This window comes from Mirounga leonina, unplaced genomic scaffold, assembly GCF_011800145.1.
Source record: "Mirounga leonina isolate KUSES-001 unplaced genomic scaffold, KU_Mleo_1.0 Mir_94, whole genome shotgun sequence".
Taxonomy (NCBI): Eukaryota; Metazoa; Chordata; class Mammalia; order Carnivora; family Phocidae; genus Mirounga; species Mirounga leonina.
The window spans coordinates 6481199-6501389 of NW_023270855.1; the positions used below are offsets into that span (position 1 = coordinate 6481199).

The 20191-nt window shown below is 39.5% G+C and overlaps 1 protein-coding gene and 1 pseudogene across 2 annotated transcripts in view; one reads left to right on the plus strand and one right to left on the minus strand.

Moving 5' to 3' along the window:
- Nucleotides 1–20191, minus strand: part of SYN2 (synapsin II) — a 189560-nt gene that overhangs the window by 168746 nt on the left and 623 nt on the right. Inside the window, exon 2 of one of the 2 annotated variants that reach the window (XM_034997232.1) lies at nucleotides 19975–20191. This exon is cut by the window's right edge and continues 2 nt beyond it. In XM_034997232.1, coding sequence (XP_034853123.1) covers nucleotides 19975–20191 — 217 coding nt within the window. Of the gene's footprint in view, nucleotides 1–4432; nucleotides 6214–19974 lie in introns of those variants that run through there. The other variant, XM_034997231.1, reaches the window with a different exon arrangement.
- Nucleotides 13585–13942, plus strand: LOC118005345 (annotated as a pseudogene).

Consider the following 20191-nt stretch of genomic DNA (forward strand, 5'->3'; position numbering starts at 1 on the left):
CTACTACTCTTCTGAGCATCTCTCTTACCTTACCCCATTTCCACTCCTCCACCACAGGTGTCTATTCTATATTCTATCCCTACAGAGTGTTTCTCTCATAGTGTGGTTATAATCCCCAATATGTTGCCTGAGAGCACCATAGTCATCCTCCTATAGGTATTAATAAATTCCCAGAGGCCTCCAAGATTAGAAAATCTTTAAGACCTAAAGAACGACTCTAAAATGTCAAAGTTTAGGCAATTTAAGAAGAGGTGAAAATAGTATTTAGAGACGGAGCTTATCCAGTACCCCCAAGAAATTCATATTCCTTCAACAATTTTTTGAGGCCTACTATCGGCCAGTGTGCTAAAAGCTGAGGCAAAGAATGAAACATGGCCCTTGCTCTGAAAGAACTCACAGCCTAGTATAGACCCCACAGGTGTCAGCCCTACATGTAGTATTAACTTTTTTTTTTAAAGATTTTATTTATTTATTAGAGAGAAAGAGCACAAGAGCACAAGCAGGGGGAACTGCAGGCAGAGGGAGAAGCAGGCTCCCCGCTGAGCAAGGAGTCCAATATGGGACTCGACCCCAGGACCCTGGGATCATGCCCTGAGCGGAAGGCAGATGCTTAACCGACTGAGCCACCCAAGCATCCCTATAGTACTGACTTTAGCTCAAAGAATCTGACTCTTGGCTCCACAATCACTGAAGTTTTTGCTAAGTTAGATCAAATCCCCAAAAAGACATTCTAGCCACTGTGATCCATTCCTCTTCATCAACAATGAATGTCCCATTCAAAATCAAACCATCAAGTAAGCAAATCAACAAGTAAACTGCTAAAAGTCCAGAGCAATCATTTCACATATTTATAAACAAACATTAGGGAAAACATTCAACCTTACCTGTACTCATAGAAATGCATGTTAAAACACTCAAATATGGCTTTTATACCTATTAACACTTAAAAAAATAATAATGTGCTGAAAAGTGAGGTAAAAATGGTTGAGGGACTACAAACTAGAAAACATTTTATAGGAAGCAGTATAGCTTCTATCAAAGCTACATATATTATAATTTTTGATCAAGTAGTTCCTTTCCTGAAAATGGAGAATGCTGATAGCCTTACTATGTAATAAACATGAAAAATCATAAGTCAACACAGTTCTCTAACAGAAACATAATTGGATGGGGCGCCTGGGTGGCTCAGATGGTTAAGTGGCTGCCTTCACCTCAGATCATGATCTCAGGGTCTTGGGATCGAGCCCCGCATCGGGCTCCCTGCTGAGTGGGTAGTCTGCTTCTCCCTCTGCCTGCTGTTCCCCCCGCTTGTGTTCTCTGTCAAAATAAATAAAATCTTAAAAAAAAAAAAAGAAATATAATTGGATAAATCATGGTACCACAGCTATAAAAAATATATAAGTAACAACATGTAAAAATTATAAGCAGAAAAAAATATTATAGCTAGACAACAATCATAATTATGTAAAAAATATGTTATGCATATGGACAAATATTGGAAGAGAATATGGAAAAATGTGAAAGCAGCTGCTCTATTGCTATGGTGATATTATGAGAGAAATATGTTCCATTTAAAACTTTCTTTAATCACGTTGATATAACAATAAATCCCACTTTACTACATTGCTTATTTAATTTACTATCTTCCCAAATAAACTATAAGCTTTGCAAAGACAGGTCAATGTCTCTTGTGCTCAGCATTACAGCACCAGTTCCTACAGAATAATTCATGAAAGAATGAATGAAATACATGGGAAAACTCACAATAAATATCCTCAAGGAGGGGAGGGGAAGTGGACCACTAAAAGTAAACAAAGGCTGATCTCTATGTGCCTTTTTTTTTTAAGCTCTAAATATGGGAAAAAAACAAACCCACCATTAAAAAATCTCTGGGAAGTCTTTATTTCAAGGCCACTGCTGAGATGCTCCTAAAGGGTTTGGAGAAAGACACAGGATGCTGGGAAATGGACACAGCAGCAGGGTATTCCCAGGATTTGGAGGGAACACATGGAATCAGAAGGGACAGGAGCTTCATATTCTTTCCCTACTCCCAAACTCACTGTCCTTTGACTCTCAGAACCTTGCATATAACTAAAGCTGGAATTAAGGGGTGGAGTGTAGCAAAACAGACAGGCTATGCGGAAAAAAAGCAGGCAGAAAAAAATAGATCATCAGGGAACAGTCTTTTTGGTAGGAACTTAAGTCTGATACCACCCTGAACTCTGGCTAAGAAATAAATTCCCAGGTATAAAGGAAAATAAGGAGCTTTAAAGGAACTGAGCTCTGGAGTGAAAATCCCCTTTCCTGACAACTTAAAATCAGTCTGAAATATATCAAAGATACCAGAAGGATTTTAAGTCATAAAAATATTATAAGCATTAACAAAAACACATAGGGAAAGGAGCTAATCTTTCAGTTGTTTTTCAACCAACCTACGCAGCACCTGTCACAGACCATACAGGCTCTTTCCAGCTTAAGCAATTTTTTTATCCATCCTTAGTGCTTTTAGGCAAAAGCGTCATAATTGACCAATGCAGAGCTCAGAAAGGAGTTTAGCTGCATAGAGAAAAGGGGCAGTGAGTAAGGAGAAAAGAGCACAAAGAAGAATCTAGATTTTTTTTTTTTAAGATTTTATTTATTTATTTGACACAGAGAGACACAGCGAGAGAGGGAACACAAGCAGGAGGCATGGGAGAGGGAGAAGCAGGCTTCCCGCGGAGCAATGTGGGGCTTGATCCCAGGACCCTGGGATCATGACCTGAGCTGAAGGCAGACGCTCAACGACTGAGCCACCCAGGCGCCCCAAGAAGAATCTAGATTTTAGATGTAGCTCTACCTATTTCACATTGTAACTATAAGTGAATCACAATCTACATGAGCCTTGGTTTCCTAATCAAAGCAGGAAGCTCTACCAACTTACAAGGTTAAGATGACAATTAAGTGCAGGGACACATGCAAGTCAAAGTATAGAATAAAGGGCGCCTGGGTGGCTCAGTTGGTTAAGCGACTGCCTTCGGCTCAGGTCATGATCCTGGAGTCCCGGGATCGAGTCCCGCATCGGGCTCCCTGCTCGGCAGGCAGTCTGCTTCTCCCTCTGACCTTTCCCCTTCTCATGTGCTCTCTCTCATTCTCTCTCTCTCAAATAAGTAAATAAAATCTTTAAAAAAAAAAAATTATAGAATAAATTACAAAGTTTTACTTAAATGTATGACCTTATTACAGAATCCTAAATGCTACAATTTCTTTCCAGGGTCAAGGTTAAGTTGAGTGCTTTTTTTTTTTTTTTTCAGCCAAATCTGAATGCATAAGCCATCTGAAAGCTACAAGAAAATCAGTCTTATTCCACTTTGCCAAGTTAACTCACAGTTTATTCTTTCAAAGAGTATGTGGACAAGTGGCAATAAAGAATGATTCTCTTGGGGCACCTGGGTGGCTCAGTCAGTTAAGCAGCTGCCTTCAGCTCAGGTCATGATTCCATGGTTCGGGGATCGAGCCCCATATCGGGACCCATGCTCAGCGGGAAGCCTGCTTCTCCCCTGCCTGCCATTGCCCCTGGTTGTGCTTGCTCTCTATCTCTCTGTCTCTCACTCTGTGTCAAGTAAATAAATAAAATCTTAAAAAAATAAAGAATTATTCTCTTTTCCCCCCATCTTAGTGCTGAAATTCCACTATTCATTAGGTAGGATTAGAGAAATTTTTCTATTTTCCAGTTTTTATGAAAAGGCAAAAACCTATGAAAAGGAATTGCCAATAACCATTAACAACTCCTAGCTAAGCAAAGATTAACTCAGTCTGCTGAAAATTAAAGGCCAAGTAATAGGGATGCCAACAATAGTTTGGCCTACAATTCTCAAGAACCTCCTGACTTCAAGGAGGTTCCAACCACCACTGTCTCCAACCACCACAATTTCCCAATTCCCACATTTCAGCACCTAAAAATCACCCAGACTAGTTGCACTGAAAAATAAGACCTCATATCCCAGTTTTGTTTCAGAAAATATGTTCACCTCTGGAATGGGACCTAAGTCATTCATAGGACATGTGTCCATGAACACAGAATGAAAGGCACCAACAGGGAGAGAAGGCACAGAAAAGTGGGAGGAAAAAAATTCACCACCTCCACAGTTCCAACTATAATCAACAGCCCTGATTCTAGGAAAAATATATTTGCTCCACTAAATTCCTACTTCTCATAACTAGAAAAACTGCCAATGACAATACTTAAGAGGAAATTAAGTGGGAAATTCTTCCTCATAGCAACTCTCAATCCCACCTGTTGCAATACTTTCAATCCATATATATTTAAATCTGTGTGGTACAGTTTGCAATTTGACCTCACAACAATCCCATGAAGAAAGAAGGGCAGGAATTATTACTATAATTTTAAGGATGAGGAAATTGAGATTCAGAAGCTTGCTGTGCCTGAATTTACCCAGGCCATCTGACTCCAAATCGATGCTTTTCAGAACACCATGATGCTTCTTGAGGTCTTTTGGCTCCATTCTTTCCAAAGAATACCAGTCTCAACCTTCCTGTCATCACTTCCCATGGCAATGTTCACTGGCTTTTTGTGTCAGAACCCAGCAGTTTCTGCAAGAGAAACTCGAGGTAGCATTAAAGGGAAATTATTAAGCCAAATACCTTTGGAAAACAAAGAAGGTTGTTAAATGGCTGGAAGAACTGATATTCTTGTCCACTTCCCAACTAGATTAGCCATCCATCTAGTTCTATGGCACCTGCAGCTCAGAATAGAAAGCCCATAGAAAAATATACAAGATCCAAAGTCAAAGACCTGAGTTCTAGTCCTGACTCTATCGCTTCCTGGCTATGTGAGCTTGGGTAACCTCTCCATCTTAATTCCTTTATACATAAAATGAGAATAACATTAATTATGCCCCACAAATACTATTGTGTGGAGGATTAAATGAGACAATGGATGTGATAGCACTCAAAGAATAAAGTTTCTACAATAAGCCATCTCAAAAACATCTTCCCCGGAGACTGTTTCAAAACACTAGTAATCAGTGTTTTCTAAACTATATGCAACAAACCACTAAATGAAGGAATATTCATCTAGGTTTGTCTTATTTTTTCAAAATTATTTTTAGTGTCATGGAAATCTGTCTACAAATTATTTTACTTGACTTGAAGTCTCCCGTAAGCTGTTGTCTTAAAGCTGCTGTGAAAATCTGCTCGTCACGGTGGAACATTTACTGAACATCCCCATGTCCCAAACACTGTATTAGACATTTTCAGTTTGATTGATTCTCATAAGAACCCTTGGAGATATATTTTATTTCCCCCTTATAGATGAAGAAACTGAAGTTCAGAGAGAACAAGAAACTGTCCAAGGTCAAATGTGGGTTTATGTCATTGAGGATAAGAAATATTAAGGTGTTTAGTGGCAAGAAATCTGAAACACTGTTATCTAGTGATTACACAGCATGTTGGGTAAGAGCATGGTCTCAGAGCTGGACTACGTGGGTTCAAACCCTGGATTCACTATGAGCTTTAGTTTCCTCATTTGCAAAATTAAGTTCATAATAATAACCTATTTCATAACCTAGTAAGTAAGTTAATACACCTACTTAGAACAGTGCCTGCCTGTCACATGGTGTATCTAATACGTTAGGTATTATTATCATCATTTCCCCTACACTGTTTACCTAAACTTCTCTCCCTCTTGTCCCTGCCCTGAAACCTGTATGCCAACTAGCTTAAATCTCCTCTACATACACGTTACTCATTACTGTTGTTTTGCTTTTGCTCTTTCTTTTCCTTTTAAGTGAAATGCCTCTTTCCTTCCTCACTAATCTAAATTTCACTCAGCCTTCAAAGGCTAGCTCAGATCTACCCCTTATGTAAAACATTTTCTGACTTCATCAGCCCACAGTAATTTCTTCCTTCTCTGAAAACTCTTCATACTGTCAAACAATCGAACCTGTAGAAATCACTTGGTTTTTGTTGTTGTTTTTTTTTTAATTTTTGAAATCACTAGATTTCTAAGGGCTTCTGAAGATAGATGATTTAACCCAAATCCCTAAATTTTGAAATAAACTGAAGCTTAAAGAGTTAAATTGCCTATGGTGACACAAAAAGTTAATTGGCAGAGTAGACACCTAAATCTGGATATTTTATTTTATTTTATTTTTTAAAGATTTTATTTATTTATTTGACAGAGAGAGACACAGTGAGAGAGGGAACACAAGCAGGGGGAGTGGGAGAGGGAGAAGCAGGCCTCCCGCGGAGCAGGGAGCCTGATATGGGGCTCGATCCCAGGACCCTGGGATCATGACCTGAGCCAAAGGCAGACGCTTAACAACTGAGCCACCCAGGTGCCCCTAAATCTGGATATTTTAAATGTTTGCAAAGTTCCTTCTACTATACTCTCCTAATTTTTGTCTTCCTTGAGATACTGCACAACTTCTTAAAGCTGAAAGCATATATTCTATAATTATCTGATTCTAAGTATTAACTGGTCTTGTGGCCTTCATGGCAAATAACACATTGAAGTTAGTGGATGTTTGCTGATTGATTAGCAGATCAATCTTTCACTGATGCCCTTTTGTCCAATAGTTAAAGTGTTAATACTTTAACACTTTGCAACATAGGATGCAACAGAACTTAAATTCTCACCATCAGGGAGTGATAGGGGCTGAAGAGGAAAACATATCCATATGTAGCCCTAGAGTTGCATCACGTGGGTCCATCACATTCCACTACACACCCTCAAATTTGGAGCCCTGCACCATGAGACTTGGGGCACAGCACACTCCAGGCATGTCCCCCACTGCCGCACCCCCCACACACACACACAGCTCCCTCTCTGGATTATCACTGGAATCGGGAAGTATAAAAGAAACAGCCTTCAGTTGAGTTTTATTAATATTAGGGCCCTTGAGGATTTGAGTTTACAACAGAAAAATGAGACCTCAATTTCCTTCCACAAAGACCAAGCCTCTTTTTGCAGGATTACCTTAGGCTAAAGTTATTGCATAAAGTTGCTAGGTCCCTTGAACAAATAAATAAGAGGTATATATCCTGGAAAGGTATTATAGCTGTACTTAGGAGGACTGGAATGGAAGAATGGTCCTAGACAGAAGAAAAACAGAAAGAACGGACTCTAAAATTTGAGAAAAGCTAAGATGTCTTTGTGCCTAGGCTGAAAGAGGGGAAGAAACAGAGAGCACATGGCTGTTTTCCAGAAAACAAGCATGGAGTTTTTATGCCCATCAGAAAAGGGTGTGTTAGAGAGGGGAAGAACAGGTACATCATCAGCCTCTTGTAAGGGAGACTAGTAAAAATAATTAATGCTTTTATAGCATTTTACAGTTTATAAAAAGATTTATATATATCACTTTTTTAAAAAAGATTTTATTTATTCATTTGAGACAGAAAGATACAGAGAGAGAGCACGAGCAGGGGGAGAGGCAGAGGGAGCAGCAGATTCCCCACTGAGCCAGGAGCCCAACTTGGGGCTCGATCCCAGGACCTGGACATCACAACCTGAGCCGAAGGCAGACGCTTAACCATCTGAGCCACACAGGCATATATATATATATATCTCACTTCTTAATGAATAGTCACTTTGGTTAATGTAGCTCTTGTTTGTTTATATTTATAGGGAGCTGAATAGTTGCTTTTCCTCATCATTCATATTTTCATAATTTTTTCATAAGTCATTGAATGATCCAACTAATAATTATTGAAAACCTTGTCATACCAAATGCTGGGGATACCAAGATTAAAGTTATAGCCATTGGGGCACCTAGGTGACTCAGTCGGTTAAGTGTCTGCCTTAGGCTCAGGTCATGATCTCAGGCCCCGTTTCTGGCTCTCTGCTCAGCAGGGAGCCTGTTTCTCCCTCTCCCTCTGCCTGTCACTCTTCCTACTCATGCGCTCTCTCTCTAATAAATAAAAATAAAATCTTAAAAAAAAAGTTACATTCATTGTCCTCAAGGGCATCTCAGCATTGAAGATGAGGAGATGAGAAGACAGACAAATAAAATGTGATTATAAGTTAATTGCTATGAGATAAGCAAGCATATTATGGTTTCTAACACAAATTGAAAGAATTAAGAAAGGAGTAAGTCTAGTCCTGACTCTAGAATAGCAACAACTGAATTGAATCTTGAAGATTATCCAGGCAAAAACACAGAAGAAGCCTTTCAGGTAGTAGGAATAGTATAAAGACATAGGGACATGGCACATTTAGTTAAACCTAAGTAGTTTGTCATGGCTATCAAAGTGGGTGGGGAATCAAAGAAAAGTAGAACTGAAGAGGTAGGCAGAGTCAGATCATGAAAAGCTTACTGTGTATTTCCTTACAACATTTTTCAGTCATGATGCTGTTTAGTTCTCCAGAATTATCCTTTGGATAACCCAAAGGAATTTTTCTCACTAAAGAGAAAGAAACAAGCAGCTTGGGTGGCCCAAGATTGGAGTGTTTGTGGGACAGAGCAAAAAAAAAAAAAAAAAAAAGGCAGGATTAACTTCAAAAAAATGAGCTCCATGAGAGCCAAGTGTCAATATAGGCTAAGGAGGAGAACCTCGGCCCTTAATTTTATTCCATTTGCCTTTATTATGCTCAAAACTACCATGGGCCAGATACTTTCCAGTATTGAGGGCTGCTATGGCTCTCATTCAGAGCTAAATCTCTAAAGATTTATGATTTGGACTGGTTAAAAACTAATAATTAAGTTAATTTGTATTTCATAGAGCATAAGTAAGAGCAAAAGCATTCTAGCGCTTGTATTTGCAGTGAATAAAGATTATTCCCAACATAATAACATATACCTCTAATCCTAGAATACTTTTGCTCACCTTTGTTCCCTTCTATCGAACCTTTTCTCATTCTCTGGATCTCTCTCTCCTTAGCTCAATTTGGCAAAGATTCACTGAACTTAAACTATGTGTCAGGCACTGCTGGATGCTAAGGATATAAAAAATGAATAAAACACTAAGCCTGCTGCAAAGAATTCTCCATCACACAAACAGATCATTGTGTTGCGTCCAGTGATAAAGATATCCACATGATTGAAAGAGGGCATGGAGGGGACAGAGATGCCCAATATATCCAGGGGGTAAGAGAAGGATTTCTGAAAAAGGAATTATTCATCTCAGTTTCAAAAGGTGCATATGAGTTTAGTCAAGAAAAGGAAGGAAAGAGAAAGACAACTGCAGGAGGAATAAGCAGCATAAACAAAGACAAGGGGAAGGAATACCATAATGTATGTATGGAACTACAAATAGTTCAATATTGCTGTAAATTGAAATTTAGGGATGCAAATGGTTAGGAGATTGGAGAAGAAAGCACGGGTCAAATCATGGGAAGGTGATGAACTTTACCTATCAGACATGGGACAGGACATGAAAAGCTTTAAGCAAAGGAGTGAAGGAGTCAGATTTGTATTTTAAATAGTTCATTCAAGCTATTAAGTGGAAATCATCATGAAACTTACAAAAGTTCTAGGTAAAATTAATGAGAACTTGAAATAGGCAACAGTCACTGTCCTCAGTTGAGACAGAGACTATGAGAAGAGCTGGAATAGGAGGGGAGATAAGGAATTCAGTACTGGAACAAATGACCTTGAGTTGCCCTCAACCACCCAAATGGAGACATCCAGCAGGCAACTAAACATGTGTATAAAACTCAGGACAATGTTCTGGTCTAAAGGCTGAGATTTGGGAACTGATTGCATTTAGGAGGTAACTGACATCTTGAGAGTAGAGGAATCAGGGAATGTGTGTAGAGTGAAAAAAAGAAGTGGGCAGAAGATGGGGCCCTGAGGAACACTCACATTTAATGAGGTAAGCAAAGAAAAAGAACAAAAAGAGTGAGAAGGAACTTTAAAAAGGTATGAACAAAGACTGCCATATTCAAAAGTGAAGGGACTTCCAAATGGAAGATAAACAGTGTCAAACCAATCCATAAAAGTATAGAATGACACCTTCCTTTGGACTTAGCAAGAACAATTTCAGGGCGCCTGGGTGGCTCAGTTGGTTAAGCGACTGCCTTCGGCTCAGGTGATGATCCTGGAGTCCCGGGATCGAGTCCCGCATCGGGCTCCCTGCTCGGCGGGGAGTCTGCTTCTCCCTCTGACCCTCCTCCCTCTCATGCTCTCTGTCTCTTATCCTCTCTGTCTCAAATAAATAAATAAAATCTTAAAAAAAAAAAAAGAACAATTTCAGTATTATGGAGGTGGAAGCCATCAGTGCAGGAGGGGAAATATAGGATAAGGAAGTAGAGACAAGAGTGAGATTTCTATTTCACATCTGGAAGAGTGATTAAGAAGGTGAATAGCAGATTTTGCTTGTTTCTTTATTTGAAAGGACAGAGCAGCCAGTAGAAAATGAGAGAATGAACAGAAGGAAAAAGAAGGGGTGACATTTAAAGCAAAGACATGGAGAAGGCAGGAGGAGATGGGTCTTTTTAAAATAAGACAGTATCCTCATGCTCTGAGAATGGAATAAAGAAAATGAGCACTATGGTAAGACAGAGAAGCAGAACAGGAACATTCTAAAGGAACTGTGTAATAATAGCATGGAATCCTGAAAGCCAAGTATGTGTTCAGAAGAGTATAACCCAGGATACAGCAAAAGTTTAGGATTAAGAGAGTAGTGACAAATGAGTCTGAAAAGATAAACTGGAGCAGGTTGCAAATAGCCTCATGAGCAACAATGTGTTAGAGAAGAACATTAAAAAGGAAATTATAAGATTTGTGAATGCTTTTGTTTTAATACTTTGAATGCAGTGTGAAAGATAGGTTGAATAGGAGGAGAACATAGGCACACCTTTTAAAGCATTCTGTTTCTCTCTTCATTTTCCTCTGTAACCACCCTTCCCTAATTAGTCACAAGTGAAACTGAAGCAGAGCTATTTTAGCATTTATTTATTAAATAAGGATTTATGTGGTCCTGTCCTTAACTGTTAAAATAACTGAGTCAAATAGGTAATATTTCTCTTATTTTAAAAAAAAAAAAGCTAAATTATATTTCCTTCCAAAAAATACCAAAGAAAGCCTTCAAAAATTTTGCCTTTGAGCAAGTAGACTTCAATTTAAAAAAATAAAAATATTCTTCATCTTGAAGTGTGCAAAATAGACAATAAAACTATACAATAGGGGAATTCAAAAAAGGGACAAAGATAGGTTGGGTATATGCAGTTGGAAACAGGGAAGGATGCAACAATCAGTAGTAAGCCTCTTTACCCTTTACAAAGTGCTTTTCCAAAACCTTAGTCAATTCTCACAACATTGCTATGAGATATACATATTTTAACTTCCATTTCACACATATGGGAACTAATTTTTGTCTGTTGTTCCGGAACCTACAACAGTGTCTGGCATATGGTAAGACTCCAAAGAAAAATGTGTCAAATAGAGGGAAAAGGGGCTCAGAGAGGTTATGTAATTCTGATAGGGTCACATGGTTGAGGGTGGAGCCGGGTCTCAACCCTAGGTCTTCTGAACCTCAATCCTGTATGTTCACATTGTTTCATGAATGCTGAAAAGAGAAGAAAAGGGTGGAGTGATTGAATATAATCATAACCTGCTTTACAATTTTATGTAAACAGATTAAAATTTCAGAAATGCCTGCTATTAAGCAAAAACACCAAGGCCAGTATATTTCCTGCAATTCTTAGTCATGCTGCATGGGCATCTTTAGAGTTCAGAAATCTATGGTATTTGCTCACTTTATTTTCTCCGTAGGTCACCTGCCATATTCTAAGTTACTTCCTCCTGCTGCACTGAAGTAGTATCTGCAGGACAGAAAAGCCTTTTATATCATCTTCTCTTCTCTCTAGAAAGTGATATATAGCCTTCTGGTATTCAATTGCATCTATGTGGAAAGCTAAAACAAAGGATGACAATGCTACCCAATGAGTATGCAGAAGATCTTACTCACAAGAGTTAGAGAGGCACACATAGTGTGAGTACCATTAAACACCAAAAACAGGATGCAACTCTCCATCTTGACGCCACTATGTTTAACCATGCCCTCACTCTCTGTAATGAATATGATCCTGAAAAAGCTGTGTACATATAAAATTTTTGGAAAGTGAGCAATTGCAAAAGCAGTGGGGTGCTTACTATTTAAGTGAATCATGTGGTAAATCCTTTTGCAAAAGAAACCTTTTTTATAACAAAAAATAATTTTTCTGCTGGCAAATTTGTCTTGTGTGTATAGGAACCTACCAATTTGGGTTCAGAACCTGACATTTCAGCTTAACAGCTATTTATTACTGGGCAAGTGACTACTTTTATGAGTTTGTTTATTCATCTATGAAATATTCTTTCTACTGCTCAGGATCACTGTGAGGATAAAATGAGATAATGTGTATGCATACGTTGTATAAACTGCTCAGAACAGTGTACATGGCAGGGATCAAGAAATAAAGTCTGTCAGCCAACGCTTCAACATATGTATACAAAAGTTCTTACATCTATCAGGAAGAGAGGAATTTAAACACAATTCCCCAATTCCCATCATGAGGAGGTAAGAAAGAGGTACTAAATGGAGAGTACTCAAAGATGAGCTTTTCATCAAAGACTTGTTTAATCATTTATTGACCTATGCCTCTTCTTCCAAAGATTTACAAGCATTATGCCATAGAGTAAATTATAAGGCTTTTTAAAGAAAATGGCACATAAACTGTAACATGAAAATAAAATAGTGCTGTAAAGGATCTTAGGGAATGTCTGTTTCAATCCTCTCATTTGACAGATTTTAGAAAATCAAAATCCAAAGAGGCAAAGTAGTTTACCTAAGGATATACAATGGCACATTTTTAATAGCATGAACATTTCTAACCATATCTTCATTTCCTAGGACAGCCCACCTCTGTGTTCCCATAGTACCCTATGCACACTAATTACCATACTATAATAAATCCTACTTAAATGTCTGTCTTCTCCCCTACTGGACTGTAAGATCCTAGTAAACAGTGCTTAACTGCACTGAACATACCCCAGTTAAAACTGTTTTACTAATGTGAGGGAAAAGTATACAATTCTGGAAAACTTACTGTTTAGGTCTCCAATACTTTTTGCTTAGCAAGATATTAAAAACGCTAATGTAACTACAGATCTGAACTTGGGTACAGAAAGACAGGAAGCAATCTCAGGTAGACAGGGACATTACGGTAAAAATGGGTCCCTGAAAGGAAGGTCATCACTGTAGCACAGTCCTACTGTCTTTATTATATTGTTGGATTTTGATTACTAGACTCTCGAAAAGCTTCTCCTTCAATCATTTTATAGTGAACTTGGCTGAAACAATAACACAAGTAAGACAATGAAATTGCCAGTGTGAATATAGTGTGGTGTTCATGTGGCTCTTTTTAAAGTATTTACTAAGAATTCCACAATGACTCTTTAAAAGAAATAGACAAAAACAGTATTTTTAAGGAGAAAAGGATTAAATTTGAGGGATCTGCCTAAAGAGTGACTTAAGAGTAGAAAGACCTCTTTGAGAAAGACGTGGTCGCGGCTACAGTGGAGCCCTGGATGCCCTGCTTCTGCTCCTGACTCACCGCTGTTTGCTCTCCTCCAGGAAAGTCAGTCAGGAAGCCACTCTGCAGCCATGGCTTTTAAAAGCACTGGGAAGACACCCTGGAACCAGAGGTGGCGATTCACCAATTTAGAATTACTCTAGCCAGCCGCAACCTAAAATCTTGGGAGACAGTATGTGCTAACTTGATCAGAGGTACAAAGGAAAAGAATCTCAAAGTGAAAGGACCAGTTCGGATACCTACCAAGATCTGAGAATCACTACAAGAAAAATTCCTTGTGGTTAAGGTTCTAAGACTTGGGACTGTTTTCGGATGAAGATCCACAAGCGACTCATTGATCTGCACAGTCCTTCTGAGATTGTTAAGCAAATTACTCCCATCAGTATTGAGCCAGGAGTCAAGGCTGAAGTCACCATTGCAGATGCTTAAATCAACCTTTTAAATAAATTATCAGTTGTTAAAAAAAAAACTTAGAGTAGAAAGAAACTTGAGTTGGAGTCAGATGATATAAGTTCTAGTCCTCATTCTCTAACTTCTTATTTGACCATGGTCAAATCATTCCATTTCTCTGCACTACACGATCATTCAGATTCTTTCGAGTTCAAATGTCGCAATTATAAAAGTAAAAAGTCCCTATCAATCCTTGAAAAAGTCAGAGATGGAGAAAGATAAAAAGAAGGTAGAAAGATAGTAAAATAGAGGGATACTGTGGTATAATGGGGAAAAAAAGCTTAGTAGAGAGACTGAAGTTCTAGATTGTAGTTCTGGTTTTGCCATTAACTAGCTGAGTAACCTTGAACAGTCACTTTCCCTTTTCAGATCAAGATTTCTCCCATTTATAAAGTACCCAGATGATCTTCCAGCTCTAATAATCTAGAATTCTAAGCTACAGTCTACTGCTATTATGAACAATGCAATTTTATAGAATCAGTGTGTTTGTGTTCACAAGTCAGAAACAGGACATACAGGTAAAATATTTAGTAGACAGAAGCCTCGTACCTCACTTGAGTTTTTCCCCCAAGTTCTAATTCAAATATTTTTCTAGAGCTTCTCACAAGCACTGGTTCATACTACTGTACTTTGAATTCCCTTATTCTTAATGATATGTCCAAAGATGGACCATAAAAGCATGGAAAATAGGTGCTGCCTAGATAATGCATCAATCCAGTCTCTTCATGGTCTCTCTCTTTTCTACCACTGTACTTTCCTTATACTATCCACTCTCTGGACTGAGCCAAACCTATCTCTTTTGATTCAAATTCTTCAAGGTTCAGTTTAAATCTCGATACTTGCATGAAGCATTCCCTTCCCACTGTAGCCCACATCCATTTTTCACTCTTAAACTTCTAAAGTACTACAGTGCTATGGCAGAGATTCAGTGATATTTGTAAAGAGATTAGTACAACATTTCCCATATAGCAGATGCTCAATAAATGATAGTAGTGTTGTCGCCACACCTTTAGCACTAATCACATATCCTTTAGTTCAGGGCATCTTAAATTTAATGTGCATGTGAATCACCTAGACATTTTATTCAAATGCAAATTGATTCAGTAGATACGATGACCTGATAATCTGTAGTTCAAAAAGCTCCTGGTTGGGGCACCTGGGTGGTGCAGTCCGTTGAGCAGTTGACTGTCTGACTCTTGTTTTCCACTCAGGTGGTGATCTCAGGGTCTTGGGATCAAGCCCCATGTCGTGCTCAGCGATCAGTGTGGAGTCTGCTTGAGATTCTTTCTCCCTCTCCCTCTGCCCTTCCCACTCATGGTCTCTACCTAAAATAAATAAATAAATCTTAAAAAAAAAAAAAAAGCTCCTGCTTGATGCCAATGCTGTTGATCCAAGGACTATATTCTTTGAATTACAAGGGGTAGTTTTTGGAAACTTAAAAAAAAAAGTATGGGGGAACCCTCCTACACTGTTGGTGGGAATGCAAGCTGGTGCAGCCTCTCTGGAAAACAGTATGGAAGTCCCTCAAAAAGTTGAAAATAGAACTACCCTACGACTAGGCAATTGCATTACTGGGTACATACCCCAAAGACACAAATGTAGTTGATCCAAAGGGGCACCTGCACCCCAATGTTTATAGCAGCAATGTTAACAATAGTCAAACTATGGAAAGAGCCCAGATGTCCATCGACAGATGAATTGATAAAGAACATACGGTATGTGTGTGTGTGTGTGTATGTATATACATATGTGTATATGTATACATATACACACACACACACACACATACATATATATATAATGGAATACTATGCAGCCATCAGAAAATGAAATCTTACCACTTGCAACAATGTGGATGGAACTAAAGGGTATTATGCTAAGCGAAATAAGTCAATCAGAGAAAGACAATTATATGATCTCACTGATTTGTGGAATTTAAGAAACAAGGCAGAGGACCATAGGGGAAGAGAGGAAAAAATGAAACAAGATGAAACCAGAGAGGGAGACAAACCATTAAGAGACTCTTTTTTTTTTTTTTTAAGATTTTATTTATTTATTTGACAGAGAGACAGTGAGAGAGGGAACACAAGCAGGGGGAGTGGGAGGGGGAGAAGCAGGCTCCCCGCTGAGCAGGGAGCCCGACACGGGGCTCGATCCCAGGACCCTGGGATCATGATCTGAGCCGAAGGCAGACACCCAACAACTGAGCCACCCAGGCATCCCAAGAGACTCTTAATCATAGGAAACAAACTGAGGGTTGCTGGAGGGGAGGAGGGTGGAGGGATGGGGTAACTGGGTGATGGACACTGAGGAGGGTATGTGTTATAATGAGCACTGGGTATTATATAAGACGGATGACCCACAGACCTGTACCCCTGAAACAAATAATACATTATATGTTAATTTTTTTTTTTTAAAAAGTATGTTGTCTGTCTACCTGAACAGAAAGATCTTAAAAGACAGATACTACATCTTCTTTTTCTTAGCATATACACCCTATACTGAGAAGGTGCTCAATAACCACCTGTGGATTTACCATATCTACAGTCCCTAGAACACCTAGATAATCTCTAGAATGTCTGTGCTATGCTGATTTTCAAATCAAACATTGAGACATGCTAAGATGAAAAAGCTCACTTGGTCACTGGAATTGGAATTGTTGAAAATGGAGGCAGGGGAAAATCTGAGAGAAAACTTACCTCTTCACCAGTGAGAGTGTAATATGCAGAAAAAACAACATACAAATGGACATTTGTTCCTTGTTTAAGCACAAAGATAATTAGAGTTCAGTCTTAACTGCACTTAAAATTTAGGTATGAACCTTAAAAGAAGACACGCATTTTCAGGCAAAAAATATATATATTTAAAACACTAGTAACAATTACTAATAAGGGATATAATAAGCTTGATTTCATTTTTTAGTGGAGCAGATCCATTTTTTCCAATGATTCTTTAGTGTGCAATTAATCTAAAGATCTCAAGTAACCAAGGAAAACACATTTCAAGCAAAAGACAGAAACACCCTCCAATCTTCCCATCAACTTAGTCCGTAGGAAAGTCCCCAAAGTGCCCACAATTACACTGATAAAAATTTGAATGAATCTGCTGCATATTAAGTCTGCTCTGAGAGGCTGCCTACTTTAAGCCCTTTTTTAAATCTCCAATCATTTAAATGCTTCTTAAAACCCTCTTTATTTTAGCATTCTATAATTCAAATGGGACCAATATTCTTAAATTCTACTGGGAAGCTACACTCTGACTTCCTATTCAAGCATCAAGAAGATAATATGGGGCATATATGACACCTGCTCACTGAATGCTATCTAGATAGCTTAAACAGTGAGACAAATTTACTAAAATTTGCTGTTAGAGGAAAAAGCACCTTTTTAAGTCACTATGCTTGTCATAAGCAGACACCTGCTCCTTAACTTATAGAGAACTTTCAATAAAACCATTCAACAATATTTAACTGAGATGTTTTTAACAAATTCAGGCAAGAAGGAAGACAAAATCTGCAATCCTGAGAATTGCTATTAAGCACAGAAACAGAGAAGTGTCAAATGCTGTCAAGCACTAGACTCAAACTGGGTTTGTGAGTTTTAATAAATCAATGTTATTACTTCAGAGAAAATCAGAAAACAGTTGGGAGTCAGCCCAAAGTGGCTACTATTACTTCCATCAGAAATCTAGTCCCCAGAGCAAGGCAAATTCTCTGGTTCATGCCAGGCAGGCAGTCTTTCCTAAAGAAAAATACTATCCAAAAGGAGTTTTGAATCCTAAGCTACTGAAGCAGTTAGTGCTAAACACAAATCTACAGCAGCCACATCATACCCATACAAATGAGTATCTTCCTACCTTTGGGTACCTAACTGGTAATTAAACCCAAAACAAATGCCTTCAACAGGATAGGAGATCAGGACAAGGTACAGGAGTGTCAGATTCTTGCATAAAAAAATGAAGCACCAGTATCATTCCCATTTCTCCCCTCCTTTTCCTGGCCTTTCTTCAAGACTCATCTTTTACAAAGCTTTCTCCAATAACTCTGGCTCTCATAATCACCCTGTTTATTGAATGCCTAAAACACGAGTCTGAAATAATTGTAGAATCATTTTTGTTAACTGTTTCATGTCTCCATTTTGTCTCCCAAATTTCAGTGTGAGTTCTTGGTAAGGCCCCTACACTGCCTACCCTGTAGAGGGAGCCTATTATTAATACTGCCAATAATACAATAATAGTGAGGCAACACAGCACAGTGGAATGGCAATACTGGAGTCAAATGGGTCTAAGTTCAAATCCTAGATCAACTGTTTGCTGGCTGTATGACTGGGAACATATTACTCACTTTTTGTAAGCCTGTTTTGTGTTTAGAATTTAATGAGATATATGTTAGAGCACCTAGTACAGGGTTTGACATATCACAGACGCTCAATAAAACTTACCTACCTACCTTTCTCACTTAATAAGCACTTGTTGATTTGAACTAAGAATAATCCTCCTAGGGAACTACCAATGGGACCATCATATACTCTTATATTTTCCTCATACACTCTTGCTGGTGCCTCTGTTATTTCCTAACAAAGATCCCTTAAGATTTTCTACTCCATTGTTCTGAGAAAAGGCAACTACACAAGTCACCCAAATGACTATTCAGAATGGTCATATTAGGGGCCAGCAGGAGTGCATCTCCACATCTACATCTCACTTCCATTACAGCCACACCAGCACTCCCTCCCTCCAAGTCTCCCAGTGAGAAAATGATAGAGAAAAGCAGTAAAGCAGCCAAAAGAGGAAAAGGAGATAAACAGCTCTGCGGTCCCTCTATGCCTCACTCTTGGGAGGAAGCACTTGGTCCAGTCTCTAACCTCAACCCTTGTGAGAAAGAAAAAAATAAAACCCTTCCTGTATTCCTGAAGAAGAAGCAACCCAGATTCCTTGCCTCTTCATTTTTTCAAGCCCTTCACCAGTCAATTCTTCCAAAACCACCCACCCCAACCATCTCCTGGGCCAAATTCCTGCTACATAAAATAGAACTTCTTTAGATTTGTCTTGAATGAACCCCATTCATGCTTTTACCAACTTGAGGTAACATTTTCCCCCAGCCTTCACCATTCTAAGTTGGAATATCCCTTAGAAAAAAGAAAGAAAAGAAAAAATAAAAGAAAGATTGATTCTTGAAATTGCTGTCTACTGCATTAAGGTAAATCTTTTTGTTCGTTTGTGCCCCTTTAATGATCCAGAATATTTTATCTCGGTCATCATCTTTCCAGCTGGAAAAAAAACACCATCATTTTCACAAACCCCCCCACCCCGCCACACACACACTCTTTTTTTTACTAAAACAAAAACAAATTTAAAAATCCACAAATACCCTCCCTGCTGTACAAAATACAAGAATTTTATTATTCTTAAACCGACTACAGCCATGCTCCACTGGAACAAGCTCAGGTACACCTGGGCTCTCACATCCGTGCTTTGGCCAACGTGGATGTCAATACTGATACAAGCCTTCATCCAGCCAGGTGAAAACTCCCTCCATCACCCTCTCCCCGCAAAACACCCATTTCCACCGCAAATTCACTCCGTGCCTCACGACGTAGAATCTTTTTTATTGGCTTTAAATGTTTCACCTGAGCTCCTACGTGTCTAGGCTGATAGTCGGTTCCTTCGGCCCCCCCCTTCAAAACAAAAAACAAAACTCTGGTTTGTTGTGGTTTTTTTAAGATCCTTCCCTGTTGCATAAAGTAGCTCCTTGTTTTATGTGTCGTGAGGGATTTGAAAGAATCCAGGCAATATTTCGCCTCAGGATTCACCTTTCCAGACTCCCCCCCCCGCCCCCGCCCCAGCACACACAACGCTCAACATCCCCCCATCTCCCCACTGCGGGACCATGCAGACCCTCCTTCTCAGCGGTCAGAAGGGATTCCTGGGCGCCCGGGACCACCTTCCCCGCGGCCTCCAGCTGCGCGGCAGGCCCCGCGAACCCCCAGCGGCGGCGGCGGCCGGGCACCTACCAGTCGGTGTGCGGCTCGTCGACGACCAGCAGCACCTTGGCCTTCCTGGCGGCGGCGGGCGCGGGCGCGGGCGCGTCCACCAGGCCGGCCGAGGCGGCAGTCTGCTTCACGGCTTGGGACAGCGAGCTGAAGAAGCTGCTGCCCACCGACGGCGCCGCGGCAGCCTGCGGCGCGGGCTGCGGCGCGGGCGCCGGGGCCGGGGCCGGGGCCGGCGGCG